At 37.9% G+C, this 20771-nt stretch overlaps 2 protein-coding genes across 2 annotated transcripts in view; one reads left to right on the top strand and one right to left on the bottom strand.

Moving 5' to 3' along the window:
- LOC140934582 (uncharacterized) overlaps positions 1–20771 on the bottom strand; it is a 466993-nt gene that overhangs the window by 345677 nt on the left and 100545 nt on the right. The gene's annotated exons all lie outside the window — the stretch shown is intronic.
- On the top strand, positions 152–20705 carry LOC140933400 (lipopolysaccharide-binding protein-like). Its single transcript, XM_073382952.1, has 16 exons — positions 152–312; positions 3868–3967; positions 6910–7041; positions 8247–8320; positions 8403–8499; positions 9069–9132; positions 9807–9870; positions 11308–11399; positions 12963–13142; positions 13862–13921; positions 14355–14522; positions 15085–15152; positions 16319–16361; positions 16450–16522; positions 19547–19623; positions 20358–20705. The coding sequence occupies exons 1-16, from the start codon at positions 195–197 to the stop codon at positions 20403–20405; spliced, it is 1458 nt and encodes a 485-aa protein (XP_073239053.1). The 5' UTR covers positions 152–194; the 3' UTR covers positions 20406–20705.

Genomic DNA, 20771 nt, shown 5'->3' with positions numbered 1-20771 from the left:
GATGACCTCTTAGGTTCGCGACCAATCAGCACGAAGGGGATCGAAAGTGTCAACAAGACAATAAGACAAATTTCATTGGACCCTTTATGAATGACGATAAATCAACATTCTTAAACGGATGCTTTACCATGAGAGATCAGACCTGAAGAAAAGGAGTTGGAAGAAACGTCTTCAGTGGGAAGCTAAAAGGAAACATGAAGAATCTATTGTTTAATTTAGCTTTTCCTTGCTTTATTTCTGTGTGCTTCTCGTCTGAACGCCAAGGATATCCTGGAATTCGCTTCAGAGTGACTAGTAAAGGGCTTCAATACGGTAAGAATTGAGAGAATAAATTTCTACATGTAATAACGGGAAAAAGTAGCACAAAATGGAACGATTCTAGCTAATTCAAAGGATTCCTTACGTTCTCTCCATCAAAAACTCGTTTCTCGGATCCGTCTGCGGAGTGGGACTGGCGAATGATTGTCATTCATATATATTTATAAAAAGAATATCATTTGTTATATATGATGAGTTAGAAAAATCTTTGAATTCCATTATGATCGATGAAATATGTTGCCACTTTTGATATTGTTGCATCTCTGTTATGTCGAGCACCCCCGTGGATCTCACACGTATTGAAATAATAGTCCTTATTCTACTATAGGCTTGACTAAACTGAAGCGGAAAAATCCTTAATACAAGAACACTATCATTACCTCGAATTTTTAAATACAATCAATTTAAAGCGTTTGAAACCTTTGTCTTTGGTAGTTTCAAAACCACTCATAATACAGTCAGTGTGCATAGCTTGTCAATCAATTGAAAAACATTTCCTCTTAGTAACAAATTGAGTGGCAGGATGGCTGGATGTTCCTTTTTGTCTATTACACGGTTTCGCTTTGCTGCGAACCGCTTCGTCGTGCTTAAAAGAATCACTTCCTAGGCATCTAGGAACGGGTAGAAAGCCGATAATTCGAGGCGGTAAAAAAGGGGTACAGGCTTGAAGGTCCTCATCACCCCAACGTTGGTCAAGGCAAAGTTACAGCTAACACGCCCACCCTTTTAAATTAAAGAAGACATCATGGCTGAGTGGTTCGTACTGACAGAGGATCAAAACGCGCAAAATACAGAGCCTGCTTTGAACACCTCATGCAGTTAACGTTTACAGTAAAGCTTTCTAAGAATAATATTGACCCAATGCGATGTACCCAATTTCTAAGCTTTGATACGCCTCAAAGCGAAAAAGCTCACTGAAAGCTTACCTATGAAACATGCTGTGTTATTTTTCCTAATATTAGGGAGCCCTGAAAATTTTACCGTAGATAAATATAGACGGTTTGTTGAAAAACCTTTATTAGTTTTCTACGTTTTCCTCCACGTATGTGGAAGCATAGTAGTGCTATTAAATAGGATTGCCTTCGCATTTTGGAGAGGAGCCAGCCATATTGGCAAAAAGAATTAAACGTGGGTGACCGTAAATCCTAGTTTCCCACGCTACCGGGGTTAACAGGTAGGGCCAATAACAGCGGGTCTTGGCAGCAGCTACCCTGCGGTTTGTAGAAAACAATAACTTTTCTAAACAGCAAGATAGCGTTTACATTGTGCCGTGGTTCCCTTTTACTAATTTAAAAGCGGATGATTTGATCAATTTCTCTCTTCATTCATTGCCTGTCTTCAGACACTTCAAATAGTAATCTTTTAATGGATTTCGAAAATCTTTGCGCCGATCAAGAAGTGGTATTTAAGATAATCACGTTTAGAAATGCGTGTCGCAATGCTTAACAAAGAAGGAGAAAAATCAAGGCAGAAGAATCCTAATTAAGCAATATTCTGGTTATTTCCTTGTAGTTTGGCACTGGGTGTCTAAAGATGAGATCAGACAAACATTAACAAGTTTAAAAAGTCAAATTCCTTATTCCTAACAGTTTGTAATGTTAGGAACTTTTAGCTCTACGGCTGTATGATGAAAGATGTGACAAATCTTTGAAATAATCCGAAGAAACGTTAGAAATGAGTTCCCCGGCTGCTCTTCCAGGTTATGAAACAGTTATCAAAAAACGGAACTAAAACCTTTAATCTATCACTGATAATTTTATAATTTGGCATTAAAATGAACCTAGTTTTGAAAGACCAGAAAAAAAAGAGCACCCAAAGGCATAGATTAATTGTGGCTTTGAATAAGCCTTTAGTGATCTAGTAAGTTTTTTTGGATGCCTAATAGCACAATTAAGTGGCAGGAAACGTCTGTTTGAATGTTACTAAATGTGTCAACAATCAATCGTATTACGTCTTGACAGTAGGTCTGTTGCTCCTTAAATTATCTGGTGTTTTGGTTCGCTTCCAATTTACGTTTTTTACTGGTGTGCTTGAAAGGCAAATGATAAACAAAGTAAACTAAAAATTGAACCAGTATTAAATAGTTACACTAAAAATGTAAACTCAAATTTACAAAAGAAACAAAAGAAAGATTAATGACGTCAGCAAAGTACTGTGGAATAAGAAGACATTTTAGTTAAAGGAAACATCCTAAATCATCCAAGTGTCTTGACTTCTACACGCAATGTGTTAATGCATGGTCATAATTCAGTAATGGCTGCGTACAGTCAAAGCCAAGTCTCCTTAGTTAATATATGACTGCCGTATGTAGTCGTGCTGTTGATATGCCCCCAATTTTCGCAATTTCGTTTGTTCTCATTCAATTTAAGAACTGGTATAAGGTCTCCCATTAAGTCACTCACCCATTTCAAAGAAACAAAAATTAAAATAAATATATGATTAAGTAAATTAAAACAGAAAAGAACAGATTACAGTTTATACATCTAGAATTACATCTTGGCACACTTGTGTTAGCGCTGAAAAGGTTAACGTGGCCCAGACTTGAAGCCTAGCTCCTACTTAGACATCCATCCGTCCGCCCATCCGGATTATTCCTAACATAACAATTCAAGATCATTCTGTAGTTCTACTGAGAATCCCGAGAATCCGTTTCTATTTTCTTTATACAAGAGCTCTTTTTGCAATCAACTCAAACAATGTTGGTAAAATAACATTATTTTTCCTTTTTCAATTCTTGTGGGACGTGTGGAGACACTTCACAAACTGACAACAACGACGCAATTCCTTTTTAAAAATACCAATAACTTGACCTTTACTTATCTAGAAATGTAGCTCCTGTTGGGTTCCTGAAATAAGCATGTGGAGCTATACTTAGTATAACCTGCGATCAGGCGGTTTTTCTTCCTTCTTTTTTTTTTGGCTGGTCGCTCTTCCCCCAAAAAAAGGAACTGCTGATCGCAGATCATACTTAGCATTTCCGTGCTAGTATGTTTGTTAGACCCTCTTTTTGTAACAGCGTCGGATTTTGGTAACTAAGCTAACTGAAACAGTTTTCTTTTTTATGGTTTGAGCATGAAAAGTTCTTCGCTACTTACTCTTCAAGTTACCTGTTACAGAAATTATAGAAAGCCGTTACGAACGTTACCAGGAAACATAAAAAAAGGTCTTTGTGTACTTTTCCATATCGAATTTCTATACCAAAGAAAGATACATGCACGCCCTGGGAAACATCTGGACTCGAGGGAAATTTATTTGCAAAAAGCGAGTGTAGAACCGTTATATAGCTTTTAGTCTCAGTTTGGACGCACTCTTGACATGTTTTCTGAAACAATTCCAACCTCAACGTTTTAATAAAAAAAGATCCTCAGGAAAACTGGAGTGTATTGACCTAGAGTGAAGTCATAATGGCTGGATATCTGCCAAAGGTTTGCTTCTTTTCGATCATGCAGCTGACAATGAACCTACAATGTAAAGGACGCTTAACGATAAGGTAATTAGTTTCAGTGTTTGATTTTATTTTTTTGCTTTCTCTTTTACCTTAATTACTAGCTGACGAAGTGGGCATCAAAGTGCTGTTTAAAAGGCTGAGGGAGGAAAATCTCAAAGACATCTCTCATTCATCTAAGAACCTCGAATACGCCCTGTCCAAGTAAGTCATCATAGTTTTCCTGTTTTTCTTGTATTATTTTATTATGACACATTTGATATCGTATCAGAGTAGTCCGACTACGAAAATTCTCCCACGTTATCCTTTGACCCTTTTCCTCCCAGATAAAATGATGGAGGTGGACTGTGTTGGTTGTAACTTTTGAGTTCGAGTGACCATTCAAATGAAACCTCTTTTCTATCAATTTGACAAGGTACTATTAGTGGTTGTTTTTCTAGTATTCAACCAAATTTGATGAATTGTGACTTCGAATACTGTTGAAGTGTTAAGCTAAATTAGAGTATTAAATGCACCATGACTGCCCCTGAAAATGTCTAAATCAATTTTTGTTTCAGCAATTCTTTCATTGCCCAGCGTCTTTGCAACGTTTTCAAGTTTAAGTCTACTATCTTTAACACTTTTAAATCAAATTTGGTGTGCCATTACAATCATATGACTTTGATCAAGATCATGCAGACGACTAAAGGGGCGGTTTCCGTGGATGGATATTGTCACTAAATCTTAAGAACAAATCTTGTTTGATACTACCCATTTAAGCTGTTTGTAGAAAGTTATAGAGGCTAGATTTACAAAAACATCCTTATCCCGATAACCCTCCTTATAACTATTAAAAGATGATTGGCATCAACAAGGGCCTCGCACTTTAAGACACGCTTCAATTTTGCTTGCGCTTCCCTTGTTAAACTAAGCAAGGCTCTCGTGTTGGGCGTTTGCGTGCGCCATTCTTGTTCAGAATTTCAAGCAATTAAGAGCGTATGAGCAAGATGAATATTGGCTGTGCATACAATATAGAAAAAAAAAGAAAATCATTGTTTAAGTTTCTGCCATGCTGGCTTGCCAAGAGTAGCGTTACGTAACTGTTGCAAGAAGAAATTACCTTCTGGTAATGAAACTGATAAGTAAAAAATGGATAAGTAAAAAAGCTTGACTAACTTTTTAAACCCTGGTTTTAAAACGCGTTTTAGCCGCATGATGCGTTTGTTGAATTGGTTTGCCATTTCAAGCGAAATAAGTCACCCGACCTGCTGCCCCTCCCCCGTTCCAAACAATTGGGTCAGTCTTGGGTCAAATTGATCAAGGCACAAAGACAACCCTTCGCTCAGGTATGCAAAGCACATAAAGCGGGTGTTTTCAATCAATTAAGTCTGTCTTTAATTCTTTAGCTGTTACAGTTGACAGTTTAAAAGCGTACTGCATTTTAGCGTAGATGCACCAACCTTTGCCCACTAGTGAATTCAACATTTTTCATTCTGCCAATGAGCAAAATAACAAAGGACTATTTTTCTGCGTGTTCTAGAAAAATAATGCACTTTTCATCTGTAGTGAATGCAAAAGCAGTTGGTTGTGGCCTCGAAAGTGCATTTCATTTTTAACGAAAAAATCCTTAATAATCTTACAGGAAAAATTTACCGCAACAACTTTATTCAGGAGTTTCAACATCGATAACAACGCTTGTGGTCCGCGGGTAGCGCAGGGGCGCTTCGAGGCGATACCTCTAAGACTAAAATCGTCAGCATAAAAACAATAATACAATACTAGAAGCAATCTAGATTGTATTTTCAACTTACTTGACTTCGGTGGGATACCTTGTATCTAAAAAAAGTAAAGCGAGCGATCTGATTGGTCAATAACCCATTTTATGACCCATTTGGTCATGAGTGAATACTGACGAAAGCTGTTGCGAGCTCAAAGCTGAATGCATCCCTTTCTACGCGACTTGTACGAGTGAAATAAGGGGATAATTTCACTCGTAGCCATTTGATTACACATATTAATATTAAGAGAAAGTTCCCAAAAGGGTTAAACAGATCTTAAGAAAGGTTTTACAATCAAAATTGAGACGGAGAACTAATTATTCAGCCAAAAGATTTTTTTGAAAGATAATATTTTTTTGCAAAGAATAAATTTTGCACGCCATAGCGCTCACAAATGACATTTCCCTGCTATCTCTGAGCAAAATCAAGATTGCTAAGCGCTCAAGAAGTTAGAGTTGCATGCAGCTACCCCTCGAGCAACTCTTACGCTTCTTTCATGCTTAGCAATCTCCCGCATGCATCCATAACTTGATGGTTGCAAGCTGCACGTTTACCATTTCTTAAAAGGACTTACCAATGCCAAGGTTTTTAACTTGTGAAGTGTGGATGTTTGCATAACTAATAAAACATAAAACTTGAATATATAAAACTACTTATAGCCATGCATATACATACAAAAAAATAAGCCAGCAAAAAAATAAAATTAAGTTAAAAATAATACTTAAAAACTCTTATTCTAAAAACTGTGGGGTGGGAAAGTATCAAAATATAATGTATCAATATAACGATTCGACGACACTTCGTCAATTCCGTGGTGATAGATCAAGTCATAGCGGGTACATAGAGTATACGAAGCACAGTAATTTAAGTTTCATAGATCGCCCATAGTATTGTATTTTGAAAACAATGCTTTGTTAGGTCCAATCGTGCATTTACAGGGTAGGAAATCATAGTGAACAGGACGCTTTCCATTCGGCTCAAAATTCCGGAAATCTTTGTTAGAAATCAAATATAACCGACCATTTCGGTACCGTTTGACCGGAATATTTGGGACCTGGCCTTTGAAGGTGGTTCATGCACTTTGATCGAAATGTCCCTAACCATTTGACAACAATTGTTGTCCCCTGTACCTCTCATCTATATATCCTGTTTACGAGTACAATAACCAAACACACGGTGGCTTGGGTCGGGTCTGTTTAACCGGAATGTACCGTTCCGTTGGGAATTTCCGAAATTTCAATAGAAATTTTTTGTGGAACGTAAAGCCCCCAAAATCTCTGCATTCCACACCAATACCTCATCCAGGTGCCAATACCTCAGTCGAGAGTTTACTTGCATGCCAATGGCTCGTTTGCGGCAGCTATTTTATCAAATGCTTTATGTTTTTAGCATCAAGAATAATCGTGCCACCATAAGTTCGTCTTCGTTTACAACGGCTCCTAGAGAGGGACTCACACTGAGGGCTAATGGGATCAGCCTGGACTTCTCTGGAAACCTGCGTTTTAAAAAGAAAATTGGCTGGTATGTTTCTTAATAGTAATTTATAGATACCAATTGAAACATATTCTCTTGTTACGCATTAAATACGAAAGCGACAGTTTTTTTTTGATTGATAACGTAAAGCCTTGCGTTTTTGAAAGCCTCCCTTTTTGTTACGGAAACTCTCGTTTCCAGCAATAGGATGTGCTTAATGCTCTTTTATTCAGGCGGTTTGAAAAAGTTTTGCACATTTCCGAGCTACACTTGACAGAGTTCTCCTTTGCACACAATACGTACGTATATGGTATATGAACTCGCTTTCCAAGGAATCATCCGACTAATTTCATTCATTTATTTATTTGTTAATCATTCATTGTGGAGGCGTGTGTGGCCGAGCGGTTAACAACTCGAACTGCGGATCTAGAGGTCCGGGATTCAAGCCTCGCCCGCCGCGTTGTTTCCTTAGACAAGGAACTTCACCCAGTTTTATAAATGGGTACCGGCGACGTACTGCTGGGGGGGGGGGGGGGGGGGACCCTGCGATGGACTAGCATCCCGTCCAGGGGGGAGTAGCAATAATCCTAGGCATCCTTCATGCTAAGGAAACAGGGATATAAGCTCCGGCTGTTTGAGCCTTTGGCTCGTGTTCGCCTTTACCTTTAACTTAACCTATTCATTCATTCATTCATTCATTCATTCATTCATTCATTCATTCATTCATTCATTCATTCATTCATTCATTCATTCATTCATTCATTCATTCAGTCATTCATTCATTCATACATTCATTCATTCATTCATTCATTCATTCATTCATTCATTCATTCATTCATTCATTCATTCATTCATTCATTCATTCATTCACTATTTACTTATTTACTCATCATTTATTTACTTATTTATTTATTGGAAAAAGAAACCATCAGGCTTTCATACAGGCTTCCCTCGCATATATTCGCCATTTAATACTTGCAGACGTCCTGTACCCGGGAAGCTTTAACATACTGAAAACCTGTTTGTAGGCCTTGCAGTAATGTATATAGTCTAGTCAAGTTTCAGGGATACTGTCTTGCACTTTATATTTCGTGTTTTTATACCATCTCCTTTTTCGTACTCTTGTTAGTTCATATATCATCGTCTTCTCAAAGTAAATATCCATCAAGGCTAATTATTTCCTGCAATAACATCTCCCGCGCAGCACACCGTAATATTAAACCAAACTCACTTAATGCCTCACTTTATTTTAGGTTTCAGATGAAAGACAGCGTTAGATTTTCGTTCAAAGCACGTGGAATTAATTTTAGACTGACTGTACGAATTGGTAAGTCTGACTAACTAGGATTCAAGGCGTTAAAATTGACTGAGAGAGGATATACATTATTCGCTATGTTTTTCCATTTCAGGAGTTGACTCTGATGGTCGACCCACCGTATCCGCTCGAGTACGGGACTGTTCCTCGTCTGTTGATTCGGTCCACGTTAAATTCTCAGGAGGGTACAGGTATGCTTTACACTGTGCGGACATTTTTCTGTGGAAAACGGAATCTTGTCTACGTTTACCTAGTTTCCTACGTTCTAACCTCTTTTTGCTTTTTTGCGGCTCAAAATAGTTTGAGAAGAAACAATAAAAGAACCTTTTAGTCAGTCATTAAATCAGTAAGTCAATCAATCAATCATTCAGTCAATCAGTCAAACAATAAATCAATTAATCAATCCATCTGTCATTCATTATTCATTATCTACAGCTAACAATTAATCAACATAAAACATAAAATGCTTCTCTCTTGCAAAGAATTTATAATAAATATGCGTACTCTTTGTCGCGTTTTTTTACGACATGAAGATTTGGAAAGAACTGAGTGACAAGGTTGCAATAATAATTATAATTATGAATACTATCAGGAATACGCGACGGTAAAGATGCTGTCTGCAGTTTAGGAGTTTAGCTGCAGTACCAAAGAACTGGTCGCCGTAACTGTTAACTTAGCCTTGGTTATTTTTCACCTCAATTTTTATTCCTACATAGTCAACAAAAATGAAATTTAACCTAAATTGTGTTGTCTTTTCTAGTTGGTTATACAACTTGTTCTCCAGTCAAATAGATAGGAAAGTGAAGGATGAACTTAACAAACTGGTAAGATCTTATGATCTATTAAACAGGACTTGAATGAGGAATCACAAAAACTGGGAATGAACAAACGCTTATTCAATGTTATGTCCAAGAAACACTCAAAACTGACAATAATGAAAATACTTACTCAACGAACCTATGCATGTGACGAACATATGGATTGTTATCTTTGATTGGTATTAGTATTTTTACAGGGTAGGGAAACCGGTCATATTGGTATTTAAAGGGATTTTACTTAAAGGTTTTCAAATTATTATGACATTTTATAGCTCTATCCATAGTTAATGGTTATGAAACCCGTCAGACTCCTTTGTTATATGTTTTTGTGGACCTGAAAGTGCACAACGTTCAAAAGAATTCCTATCATTTTGATTGTATTGACCAATAAAAACGTTGCATTAATTTATTCCGTAACAATTTGCCAACAGAAAACAAAGGATTGTGCACTTTCAGGGTGCTTCCAACATAAACTGCAGCACTGTTGTTTTTATCATTGATGTTTGCCGCTTTTCATAACCAGTCTCCTCTAATAACTATGCTCTATCGCATTCAAATTTGCCACTTCACTGATTATGAATGATTAATTTTGTCGCCCACACATTCTGCGCGAAGTATTATTTTCCAGTGAGTTAATATGTAGTTTCTAAAGAACTCTGTTTTTTTTTTTGGCCAATAAGATGTGCAAGAAAGCTAGAGAGGCAATAAACAATGAAGGAGCCAAATTTATGGCAACTTTTCCAGGTAATATAGCAAAGGTGATCTTGAACTGGGTTACCGTAAATGATCTAATAGATGCCCCAGTACAGTAATCTTTAGGGAGTTATTATAACTCCAAAAATGGATCAAAAATTTTGGGTACAGGATGATCCCTTTTATGGGGTTACTTTAGCTTCTAATTTAACTCCAAATTTGGGGTCGTTTTTACTCCTGAAAAAGAGTTCTTTTAACTCGCAGCCTGGAGTTAATTAACTTCGAAAATGGCGTTATTTTTACTCCTTTCAAGGGTTGTTTTCATTCTTTTTGGAGTTAATTTCATTCTGAAAGTGGAGTAACAACTTTAGGTACAGGATAACTCCTTTTTGGGGGTTATTTTAACTCCTCATGAAAACGAGTCCCTTAAACTCCTTTCTGGAGTTAAAATAACTCCCCAAAAAGATAACTCCACTGTAAGGAGTTAACTTAACCCCACTAGAGGAGTTGTTATAACTCCTTGGGAATAACTGTGACCTCAAATAAACGCCTCCTGCCTTATAAACGCCCCCCCCCCCCCCACCCCCCTGTGCTTTGAAATTTGTGTTAGACGTCCCTCTCTAACAAACGCCTCTTATCCAGTAGACGCCTTACATGATGATCGCTCCAAAAATACTTTGAAACGGCGAAATAGAGAAAAATAATTAAATTCATTCAGAACCTTGCTTCATTAACAAAAGTCAGTTGCGAATTGCATCTTTTACAAAGTCAATTTCAAAGTAAGGATTCTGACATAGAAGTTGAACGTAAAAGAAAGGAAGCGATATGTATTTAGCCTGCGAGAAAACGTGCTCGTGAATCGAGCACTGCTACTCACGAAATTTTTTAAAGTGTCGAAACGGCGTCGACTCTACTTTATGCCCAAGAAACAAAACAGCTCAGCTGCGAAGTCGTTCTTGTTTTCCTGATGGCTTGGTAAATCTAAATGAAGACAGAATACTTTCAAACGATTAGAAAAGGGGATTTTGCAGAAATTCTAGAAAATTTTCTGACTGCCGGGCATGCATTTAGTTTTTTTTACTTGTAAGACCCTTCCCGGCTGCTAGGTATTATAGCCACGGCGTTTTTATTATCCCTCTGTGGACATATATAATTACAAAATGTTTCCCATAACACCCTCCTGTGTGGAAAACGAGTCAACGCTCGACGACTGCCCAGCACAGAGTGCAGGGCCATGGTCGCTTAGTCAAAATGGCATCGGCAACAGTTTTAGTAAAACTTTATTATAATCACAAAGCAATTAGGTACAGGTATAGGTAAAGCAAATAGGTATTTCCTCTGCCGATAGAAAAATAATCAAGGCGGTGGAAGAATAAAATAATGACTAATTTAAGATATCATACAAACCTAACTTATTACAGTTCTAGCTGTCTGTTCAAGAAATGGAATAGATTAGCAGAAATAATCATGACTTCAATTTTTTCTTAGTCCTTCAAAACGTAAGCAGTATCGCACAGATCGACTATTCTGTCGTTAAAAGGCCAAAATTCACTTCCAGATTCATGGATTTACCTCTGAAGGTAAGTGGTAATTCCTCCTTGGCTTCATGGTAACCTTCCCAAAAACCTGATGTCAGTTACGCAACAAATTTTCCAACTTACAACCTCATATGTGTCGCGGGGTGGTACTCAAGGGAAGATCGGGTAGAGATGTGTCACCGAGACCCCAAATCCTTCCTTTACCCTGTTATACACAAGAGATCTTATTTTGTCTCCCTGATGCGTTTCGTATTACAAATCGAATCGAGCAATTTTTCAAATTAACATCATGGAATTAGATTTTTTTAGAAAAGACAATGGTACCACAAATGAAGACCGCTCGTCATCAGGCTTTAATTAGCAATTAAAGAATGAGGCTAAGTACGATATGAAGAATTAAGCAGGATCGAGAAGGGTGATATTGTGGATAACACCCTCCGAGGTGTGAAACGAGTGAAATGTCCGCCTTTTTTTTTCACAACCAAAACAACTCAACCTCGTACTCAAGTCTTCTCGGTAACGGTGCCTTAACCTGTAGCGGGCGGCATTTTTGACGTCTTTCTTCGTTAAACACAAAATTCTTCCAAATTTGGTCATCAGTAACTGGTTATGGAGAATTATGCGTGTGCTTTTAGCCAATCAGAATAATGAAAATATTTTGAATGAATAATAAACTCTATTAAAAGGTAACCCCTGTGCAACACGCTAAATAGTGGAGTTGTGTACCCCGACTTTAAGACTCTTGCCCTTTTAAGCGGCACATACCCATTTACGCCAAATTAAAGAGTCCCTCTTGGGATGTGTATGAGGCGGGGGATCATGAATTCAGTCTTAGGATTGACAACTAAAGGATATCCCTCTTTTTGGAGTTCTTCACATGCCGCATGCTTGTTTCCATATAATCTTACTTTAGCCAGCGTTCTTGGTCAGTATGGTGATAACCAGCCCTATTTGTACGTCCGGGTTCCTTCCCACAAATAGTGGAACTCCTTCGAACGGCTGCAAAAAAGGTCTAATGTACCATGCCGGTCCCCAATAAGCGACATGACATCGCTCTCCTTCTAGTTACCTTGCTGTTTCTGTTTTATTGTTTTGTTATCATTTTGCCATTTACATTAAATATTTATACAGAATTTAGAAAGATGCTGCAATGAAGCGCATGGAATAAGGCTTTTGAAAAGGACCACCTATAAAAATATATGACTTAGTTACTTATTGCAAGTGTTTTACAGCAGAGTTAAACGATTAATGTGAAGTAAAAAGAGACATGTTGTGTACCTTAGACAAATCAAGCTTTAGGGACTGGCCACAAACCTGGCTACAGAAGTCTGTTCTCTAAATACCTAAGACTCGCGCTATGTAAGGGAATCTAATATCGTCATGGATTGTGGATTCCGGGTTCCAGGTACTGGATTACAGATTCTTTGTCAGTGGAAATTAGATTCCGAATTCCTTGGGCTGTATTCCGGATCCCAAAGCCCAGGGTTTCCGATTCAACAAGTAAAAATTTCTCGGATTCAGGATTCCACGAAAAAATAAATGCTCGTCTTAAATTGTTTTCTACGTCTAATGAATTTTGGTGTCAATATAATTTTTGAATTTCAGGGAGAATTCAAAGCAGTTGGAAATCCTGATTCCAGGTCTCCCTTCGTTCCTGCACCATTGCCTCCTCTTGATGAAGTGGACAGGATGATTTATATATGGCTCACTGACTACTTGTTCAACACAGCCAGTTTTGTTTACCACGAGCAGGGAGCTTTACGAACTATTATCAGGCCGAGTAACGTAAGGAACTTTAACCTTTGATAAGAAGAGGTTCTGTTTTATGCATAATTGCCGATAACAAAAAGGCACATCTGTTGCTTTTTATTGTTATAAACTTGTAATAGTCAGAGGTCACAGGGAGCAACGCTTTCTCTCCATCGCTGTGCTTTACGTAAGTTTCACGTGTCAGATATTCAAAACATGCGTGACCAGGTTACGGGTGATAGAAGGTCCAAACACACGTGATCAAATTGCGTTTTGTGCATTTCATTCATTTGTAATGGAAGTACAAACGAATGCTGGCTACATACATGCGATGCATGCGTAAAAACAACATGGAGAATAGGATTGCGGGCTCCTTTTGTCGCCCGCAGATAAATTGTCCACCAGGAGAACACCTTAATACTCATAATGGAGCAAATCACTTGTCTTTATCTAGGGAGAAGAGGGTAGGGATCATTGATAGATCAACCGCTCCAAGCAAAAAGGGTATGGAAGGGGAAGCAGGGGGGGGGGGGGGGTGGGGTCAATCTCTAGACGAAACAAAGTAACGGACCTCAACCAATGATTCTCCACTGCGGATACTTGAGGTGTTCGTTTACGAATTCCTTGCATGGTCACACTTAATTTATTTAATATAAAATGTGTCGTGATTAAAAACAAGTTGCAAGCGCAGAAAGGTTGTGTGTAGTAAAGTAAAGCTGACAGTCTGCGTTTTTGTTTTTTGTCTTTTATCGTAGGTACCGAATAATAAGAGTCTTTCATTAAACACGAGGACATTTAAGACATTTTTGTATCAGGTTTGTGATATCCTTTTTACAAGGCGTATTTTAGACATATTTAAGTTAAGATTTTGGCCTCAAGCTTACATCAGGGCAAAAAAAGAACCCAGACGTTCCGGTTTTTTGTTTGATTCCGGCTTTGTATGTACCGGAAGGGTCAAAACAGTTTACCTATTATGTTCGTTTTAAAGGAACATAGTAATAGCATCATATTTCTCATCTAGGGGAGATACCCGGGGACCCTGGGTCCCTTACCTTATTTTCAGACTAAACTGAAGCCCACAGACCCGACAAATTTTATTCTCGAAGACAACCCCCCCCCCGCCCCCTTGAAAATCTGAATCCGCCATTTCTAGACAGTCTACACTTGTCTACCGGTAATTTGTTCTTCCGTGTACACGGGAAATGGAAACGGCTCATCCAAAGGTGCCTGTTTATTCTTTCTTTTTAGCTTTACAATAAGTATCCCAACCGCCCGGTATTTGTCAAAGCGTACACAACCAAGCCTCCGGTTTTTGCATCGAGTCGAAATGGAACCAATGTAACAGTCAATGGAAATGCGGAAATCCATGTCGTTGCTAAGAATGGAGCCCCCATATATGCCTTGACAATTGGACTGGTAAGCTCTTTAGCCATCAATCCCTTGAATGGGCAAATGTTTTTATATTAATATAAAGAGGGATCTGTCATATCATCTAACTACCATTTACAAGAATGAAGGCCGTTTTCATATCAATGTCAGATATACCGGGAATAAAAAGAAATGTCTGTTTTTGGTGGCTTGTAACTCAGAAAAAAATGGAGTTACCTTCCAATTCAGTCAAAGTTATAGTTGTTTTTGTTTTTGTTTTTCCTGCTAATAGGTATTTTTAACAGTAGACTAATTCCTTAGCGATTTGCTTGGGCTGATTGATTAGTTTTTAGCATTAGTAAGAGAACAGAACCATAAGTTTTAATTTATTGTTTTATATATATTTTATAAGTATATGTTTCTTGGTTTAGACTGAAATCAAAATTTAAGACTTCAATATTTAAATTTTTTTTTACAAATATGATTTAAATTTTAAGTTAATTAATGGAGGATTACTGTAGAAGTTCCGTCACCATTCAGTTGTTGAAATTTTAGGTTGGTTGCGTTAATTTTCCTTGACGGTTTTGTTTCTTACTTTTGTTCCTGAAAGAGAGCTGTTCTTTCTGGTGCACTGGGTGTAAACCACGGCAACTTAACATTCCACGCAAAGTCTTTCGAGTAGGTGCCATTTTTTTATGTTGACCCAGTGCGTCTTATCTGTCTGTTCATCGTCTTTGGTTCTTTCATATATATAGATTTAGCCAAGGCCAAAAGCGAAGCTCTTGTGGAAACTCAGCTTTCAAGAAATGTCTTTCTCAAGTAAAGTGTTCTAAGCCTTTGATCACTGGAAAACTAATAACTGGTCAGCTAAGAACGTTAAAAGAGACTTCACGTGAATGGGTTGTACACCTGAGCCCGCGATACAGTCATGTGATCAGCTATTTTGACAGCTTTTAATTCGCCCGCGCAGACGATTTTGTCAGGCAAATTTGCTACTTAGCCAAATTTTCTTATCCATGGTGCTCCGCTACACGCGCTTCGTTCGCGCGAGAGCTCAGCTAAAAACCGACATGAGCTCTACATAAACAGCTACTTGGAGAAAGGTTGTCGGAAAAAAATGTGGACGAGACGATCCCGAAAGGTAATATGGGATATGATCAATACACTGTTCCTGGGGGCACTGTAGCTGCGAACCTACTTTCGTTGCTTTCCTTTAGCACTCGCTTATATACGTCAATGGCCTTTCGTGCCATTCTTTCAAATTTCTTTGAAGAAGAGTGAACTCAAAACCACCCACAATACCTTTCCGAATTGCCACGTGCACTTTTTCCGACAACCTTTCTCGAAAAAGCTGTATACCTGAGATCTGGGGCGGGGTGCGAGGTGGCGCTGGGTGTCTTTCTTTCATGTGAGTGGTAGTTTTCGTTCACCAAAATGATCTAAAGAAATCGGATAACCGTTATAAAACATCCTTGTAGGTGCAGAAAAGCACAATCGCCATACTGGAAAAAAAGCGGGCATTGTCAAAGATCACACGTACCGCGTGGAGCTGTTGTGACGAATCAGAAACGAAGAAGAAGGTCGCTAACGTGTCCAGGGACACTGGCATTCCTGTTGAAAACAGTAATGCAGTCATCATAGACTGCGATCTTTGAAATGACATTTCCAAAAGACATCTCGGCTGCGGCCGAAAGAGGAGATGAGAAATAAAATTAGCTTTTTCTAAGATAGCCTGCTAGTTATATTAATAGAATAAAAGGAAGAAAAAACCCAGATAACACCCAATTACTTTTACTTAAATGTTGTGTTGCTGGGTCTAATCCAGTTCCTAATTCTTTCCCTAGCATACAAGTGCACCTTGTTAAATCTGCTATTGGTGACATCCGGGTTCGTATTTCATTCAATTAGTGTGATTTTTTTTTTCATTGATGAAAGAAGCATATGTAAACTTGACGTATCCTCCTTTTCTCCACAGTATAATATTGTTATGCTTCAGATGTTCCTTGATCAGTTTATAAAATCTGCGCACTTTGTGGATCAGTTGAACGGTTAGTTACATCAGTTATAAGAGCTGTTGCCCGAAATTCATAAAAATTCAAACAGTGGGAACAAGGACGGATCTAGGGGGAGGGTGCAAGGGGTGCGTATCCCCTCCCCCTCCCTCCCTGAGATGACCTTCGGCTTTCTAATACAACTGGTATTCTGCAAGAAGATAAAATCTTTGTGGTTTATTGGTGTTGAAGTAAAAGATGAGACGAGGTTGATATGGTTGATATGCTGAAAGTGTATTCTCAGCAGTTCACATTATGTTATTGCCTAGTCAAAAGCCTTCGTCACTAGTCGGTTACGCCATCCTTAGTGGTGCCCCCCCCCCCCCCCCCAAGAAAAATCCTGGATCCGCCCCTGGGGAACCTCCACCAAACTGAGTGAAACATAAAAATAACCGCTCAAAACATTAAAAGAAGGGATAAATAACTCAGCCTATGCAAAAGGAGGCACTGGTGGAAAAACTTAAATGTTGAAACGGATTGGAATCATGGTTTTTAAAACTTGTTAGCCTAACAGTTTTCCAAAGTTTATTTTTGTTGTTTGTAACGTTTGAAATAAAGCTTGGGAGAAGTAACAAAAGAAGTAAAGCTATCAATGTTCCAGTACAAAATTATTCACAATATTCTGTGCACTAAGAGCTTATTACTTAAAATGAAGAAAGAAGACTCCCCACGCTGCCCTTTTTGTCCAGCAGATCACACCATCATTCATCTTTTCACTGAGTGCGCGCTAGCCACGTTGTTCTGGAAGGAGTTTCTGGATTGGGCTTCGCGCATGGTGAACTCAAAATTATTGCTTTCAATGAAAGAAATTATGTTTGGCATTTATTAACAACGATTCTAAATTCTGTTTAGCCCTCAATCATTTAGTCATATTATTTTCTTTACGTAAAAGCTCTTAATGGTAAATTTTATATCTTCAATGAATTTGTTTCCCTAGCTCGTGATAAAATTAGTCTAGAAAAATATGTTTCTTGTACGACTGGTCGCGAAAAAGATTTCAGAACAAAATGGTCTGTTTTTTCGTCTCTTTTAAATAAGGTGTGAAATTCTCTTTATTTAACTGATTGCGCTCCCATTTAGTTACCACTAATGTTTTTATTGTGTTAGGTTTCTTTTTTGTCAGCTTCAAGTTGTAGTTTTCGTTTTGTTGCAGATTGTCTTTTGTGAATGTTAACTGTACGTGTGTATGTTCAATAAAGTTGTGCTGGAAAAGAAAAAATATATATATATATAGCTTGGGAGACATATTTGTTTGACACGAAGCCGGCTGTGATTTTGTCACCACGAGATATGACGTCAAAAGTACCAAATTTTAAGCAAAAATATCATTTTTTGTAAGCAAAACAAACTGCAGAAAGCACCAACTTGAAGATATTTCATTTCGGTCTGTGAAAAGATCCAAAAAAGCTAACAGATGCATTTTATGGCTGTGAAAAGGTGGAGAAAACGTTGTTTTTTTGTTTGATTAACAATTAATAAATGAGGCTGAGTATCTTGTAAGGAATTATGGGGATCGATGAGGGTGTTATCGTCCAAGGTCTCTATAATCCTTCATATGATACGAAAGCCGAATTAAATAATTGTTTTATTGTTCATTCAAAATAATTCCTAGTTTAAAAACATAGCTAAAACACGCTTACCTCCATCGATGTTAAGTTCGTCTTCGTTAGTGTACGTTTAGGGTTGTTCAGCTCCGCAAATGTTCTCCGAATAGTAGATGTTGCCTTTCGAGTTGTCTTCTTGCTGTTCTTGCCATGTTTTTAGCTATAATTATCTCGCCTAGTTCTTACTCTTGAAACAAGTGAAGTGTACGCCATTTTTTTGTTTTCACAACCAAAACCGTGAACTCAACCTCGTCCCCAGGTCTTCTAGGTGAACGGGGGAATTAACCTGCTAGAAAGCTGCACCTTTGAGGTCATCGGTTCATTAAAAGCAAAATTCTTTCAAATTTGGTCATCAGTAGCTGGTTATGATGAATTATGCGTGTACTTTTAGCCAATCAGAATCGGGGAAATATTTTGAATGGATAATAATCATATTTTAAAGACAGTGCATTTACAGCAGTTCAAAGGGATGAGAATTTCTAAACTAGGTATGTGGATGGGATACAATTTGTCAACAGAAGGTAAACAAACGGGGTACCTTTTCTGTCAAAAATGGTATATAGAAGCGTAAGGGGTTGGACCTTGGGGCGGAGCCTCTCCGTATAAACCTTTGTTGAGTACCATCCAAGGGTCCTTTCATTTATTACCGTTGACAAAATTCGTGACCCACACGGGCTGTTTAAAGATCATATACACCGTTTCGAGTACTCATCCGCAACTGACACTCTACTGAATAACGCTGTACATTATGGTACAAGATACACATAGGCGAAGCAAACCGAACCGAAAACTAGTCGACCGTTTTAGATGTTGAAAGAAAAATAATAAGCTTGAGACGCATTCTGATCAGCTGTGGCTTGTCACTTTAATCTTGCCAATCATTCCAGCCAAAATAGTGACAATCTGCGGCCAGGAAATGCCGCTAAAATTTAGGGCAAATATTTATCTTTCAAATCGGAACCCTTAATCAACGACGCTTTTCATTCATACAAACTAGTTTGTTCTTGTTTCTCATGTTTCCATGATCTCATCAATAGCATAGTTCCAAAATTCTATATATAAACCACAGGCGACCCACAAACCCTAGCCTGATTCGCTCTGGGAAAGGGTTAGCGCTCGAAAGGTCAGCTTCTCAATCTCCCTGCGGTGGCCTACCTACTTTATAAACTTAATTGCAATTAAATTTTTGCAGGTTATTCACTGAATTTTCAGTGTTATTGTAGGTGGAGGCAATTTTGAATGACGTTAACAGGATTACAGCCGCACGCGGCTTAGTCCTTAAAATTCCGAATTAATAGTAAATTTAATCCTTCCCAAAGATGACCAAAGATAGTTATTTGATGTGAGCTTTCTTCAGCAATATACATGTACATAAAGTAGCTTCTTTGCATCGTTTATTTTATTTTATTTTTTGCAGAGTATGGAGGCAGGGGCTTCCCGTTACCGCTGCCGCCTCATCTTTCTTGGGAGGACACAAGCCTCATTACCGGAGAGGTAACACCAAATGTTCTCCTAGTCTTTGGTTAATTTCCATATTGCTGTCTGTTTGAATTCAACCAAACAAATCGTTGTTAGGGCCAGTTTTGTGTGGAATAACTTTTTCAGAAGTGTTGGTGGTGGTGGTGGTGATGGTGGTGGGTTTGAATTTTGACCCAGTTATCTGCAAATATGGCAGATAGAGGACGCGATCGAGCGTCCAAACAGTCCCACAAATATGTAACTTATCACCTTACTGTTGTTTAATAGTTCCGTTCTTTTGAGTTAAACGTGTAGACTGTCCTGTTGGACAAGTAATTTTTTGTCTCCCGTACCTTGCAACCCCGGCTTCCTCCGTTTTTTCTTGGCTTCCGCGAGAACGAAGGACATGATCCGGGAATCGTACAACTTCAACATGGCCAGTTTATGAATAGATAGATGATCATGAGTTCGCTTGTATAATTAAAAAAAAAATGCCCATACATTCTAACCTCATATTCAACCACAAATGCGTGATAATGAACAACTGGAGAAGTTCATACAGATTCACGGAAGACAATTTTATAGTAATTTAATAATATATGTTACAACCAAAATCCGCAAATTTACCGCACTAGATGCAGACTGAGTTTAACAGAAGTAGCACATTTTTACGGTGAGATCCGCTTTGCATCCTTAAACAGAAGATACATTTTTAAAAATTTACATTGTTACTAAAAGAAACGTAACTCTCTCCTTTACTTTCCTTCCAGGGTTTTATCCTTGTCAAGACGAACCTCAGACACGAGTCAAGACGTTGAAGATAGGCAGCAAAAGTTCAGCTTATATTTTGTTTTAACCTTTTTCTATATTTGTTATAAATTTTCAAAATATATTCAACAAATCCAAAAACCTACAGTCTCAATAACGTCTCAAAGAAGGCTTTTTTTAAAACTAACATAATTACAACTTTTTTAGAGTTCTTTTGTGATCAGTAATATGGCATTGTAATTATAAGAGAGCCACATATGTTTAATTTCCTTTTTTCCAATTTTTATTTTGTTCTTTAGACTAATCTACAAAGTAAAAAAAATCGCTGTAGATTTAGTTTTTTAAAATACTCTATAAAAATAAATATTATGAAATTATCTTTAGAGAAATTCAACTTTGTTTTCTTCACGGAGGAG

This window comes from Porites lutea, chromosome 4, assembly GCF_958299795.1.
Source record: "Porites lutea chromosome 4, jaPorLute2.1, whole genome shotgun sequence".
NCBI classification, from domain to species: Eukaryota; Metazoa; Cnidaria; class Anthozoa; order Scleractinia; family Poritidae; genus Porites; species Porites lutea.
This window is presented reverse-complemented; position numbering and strand designations above follow the sequence as displayed.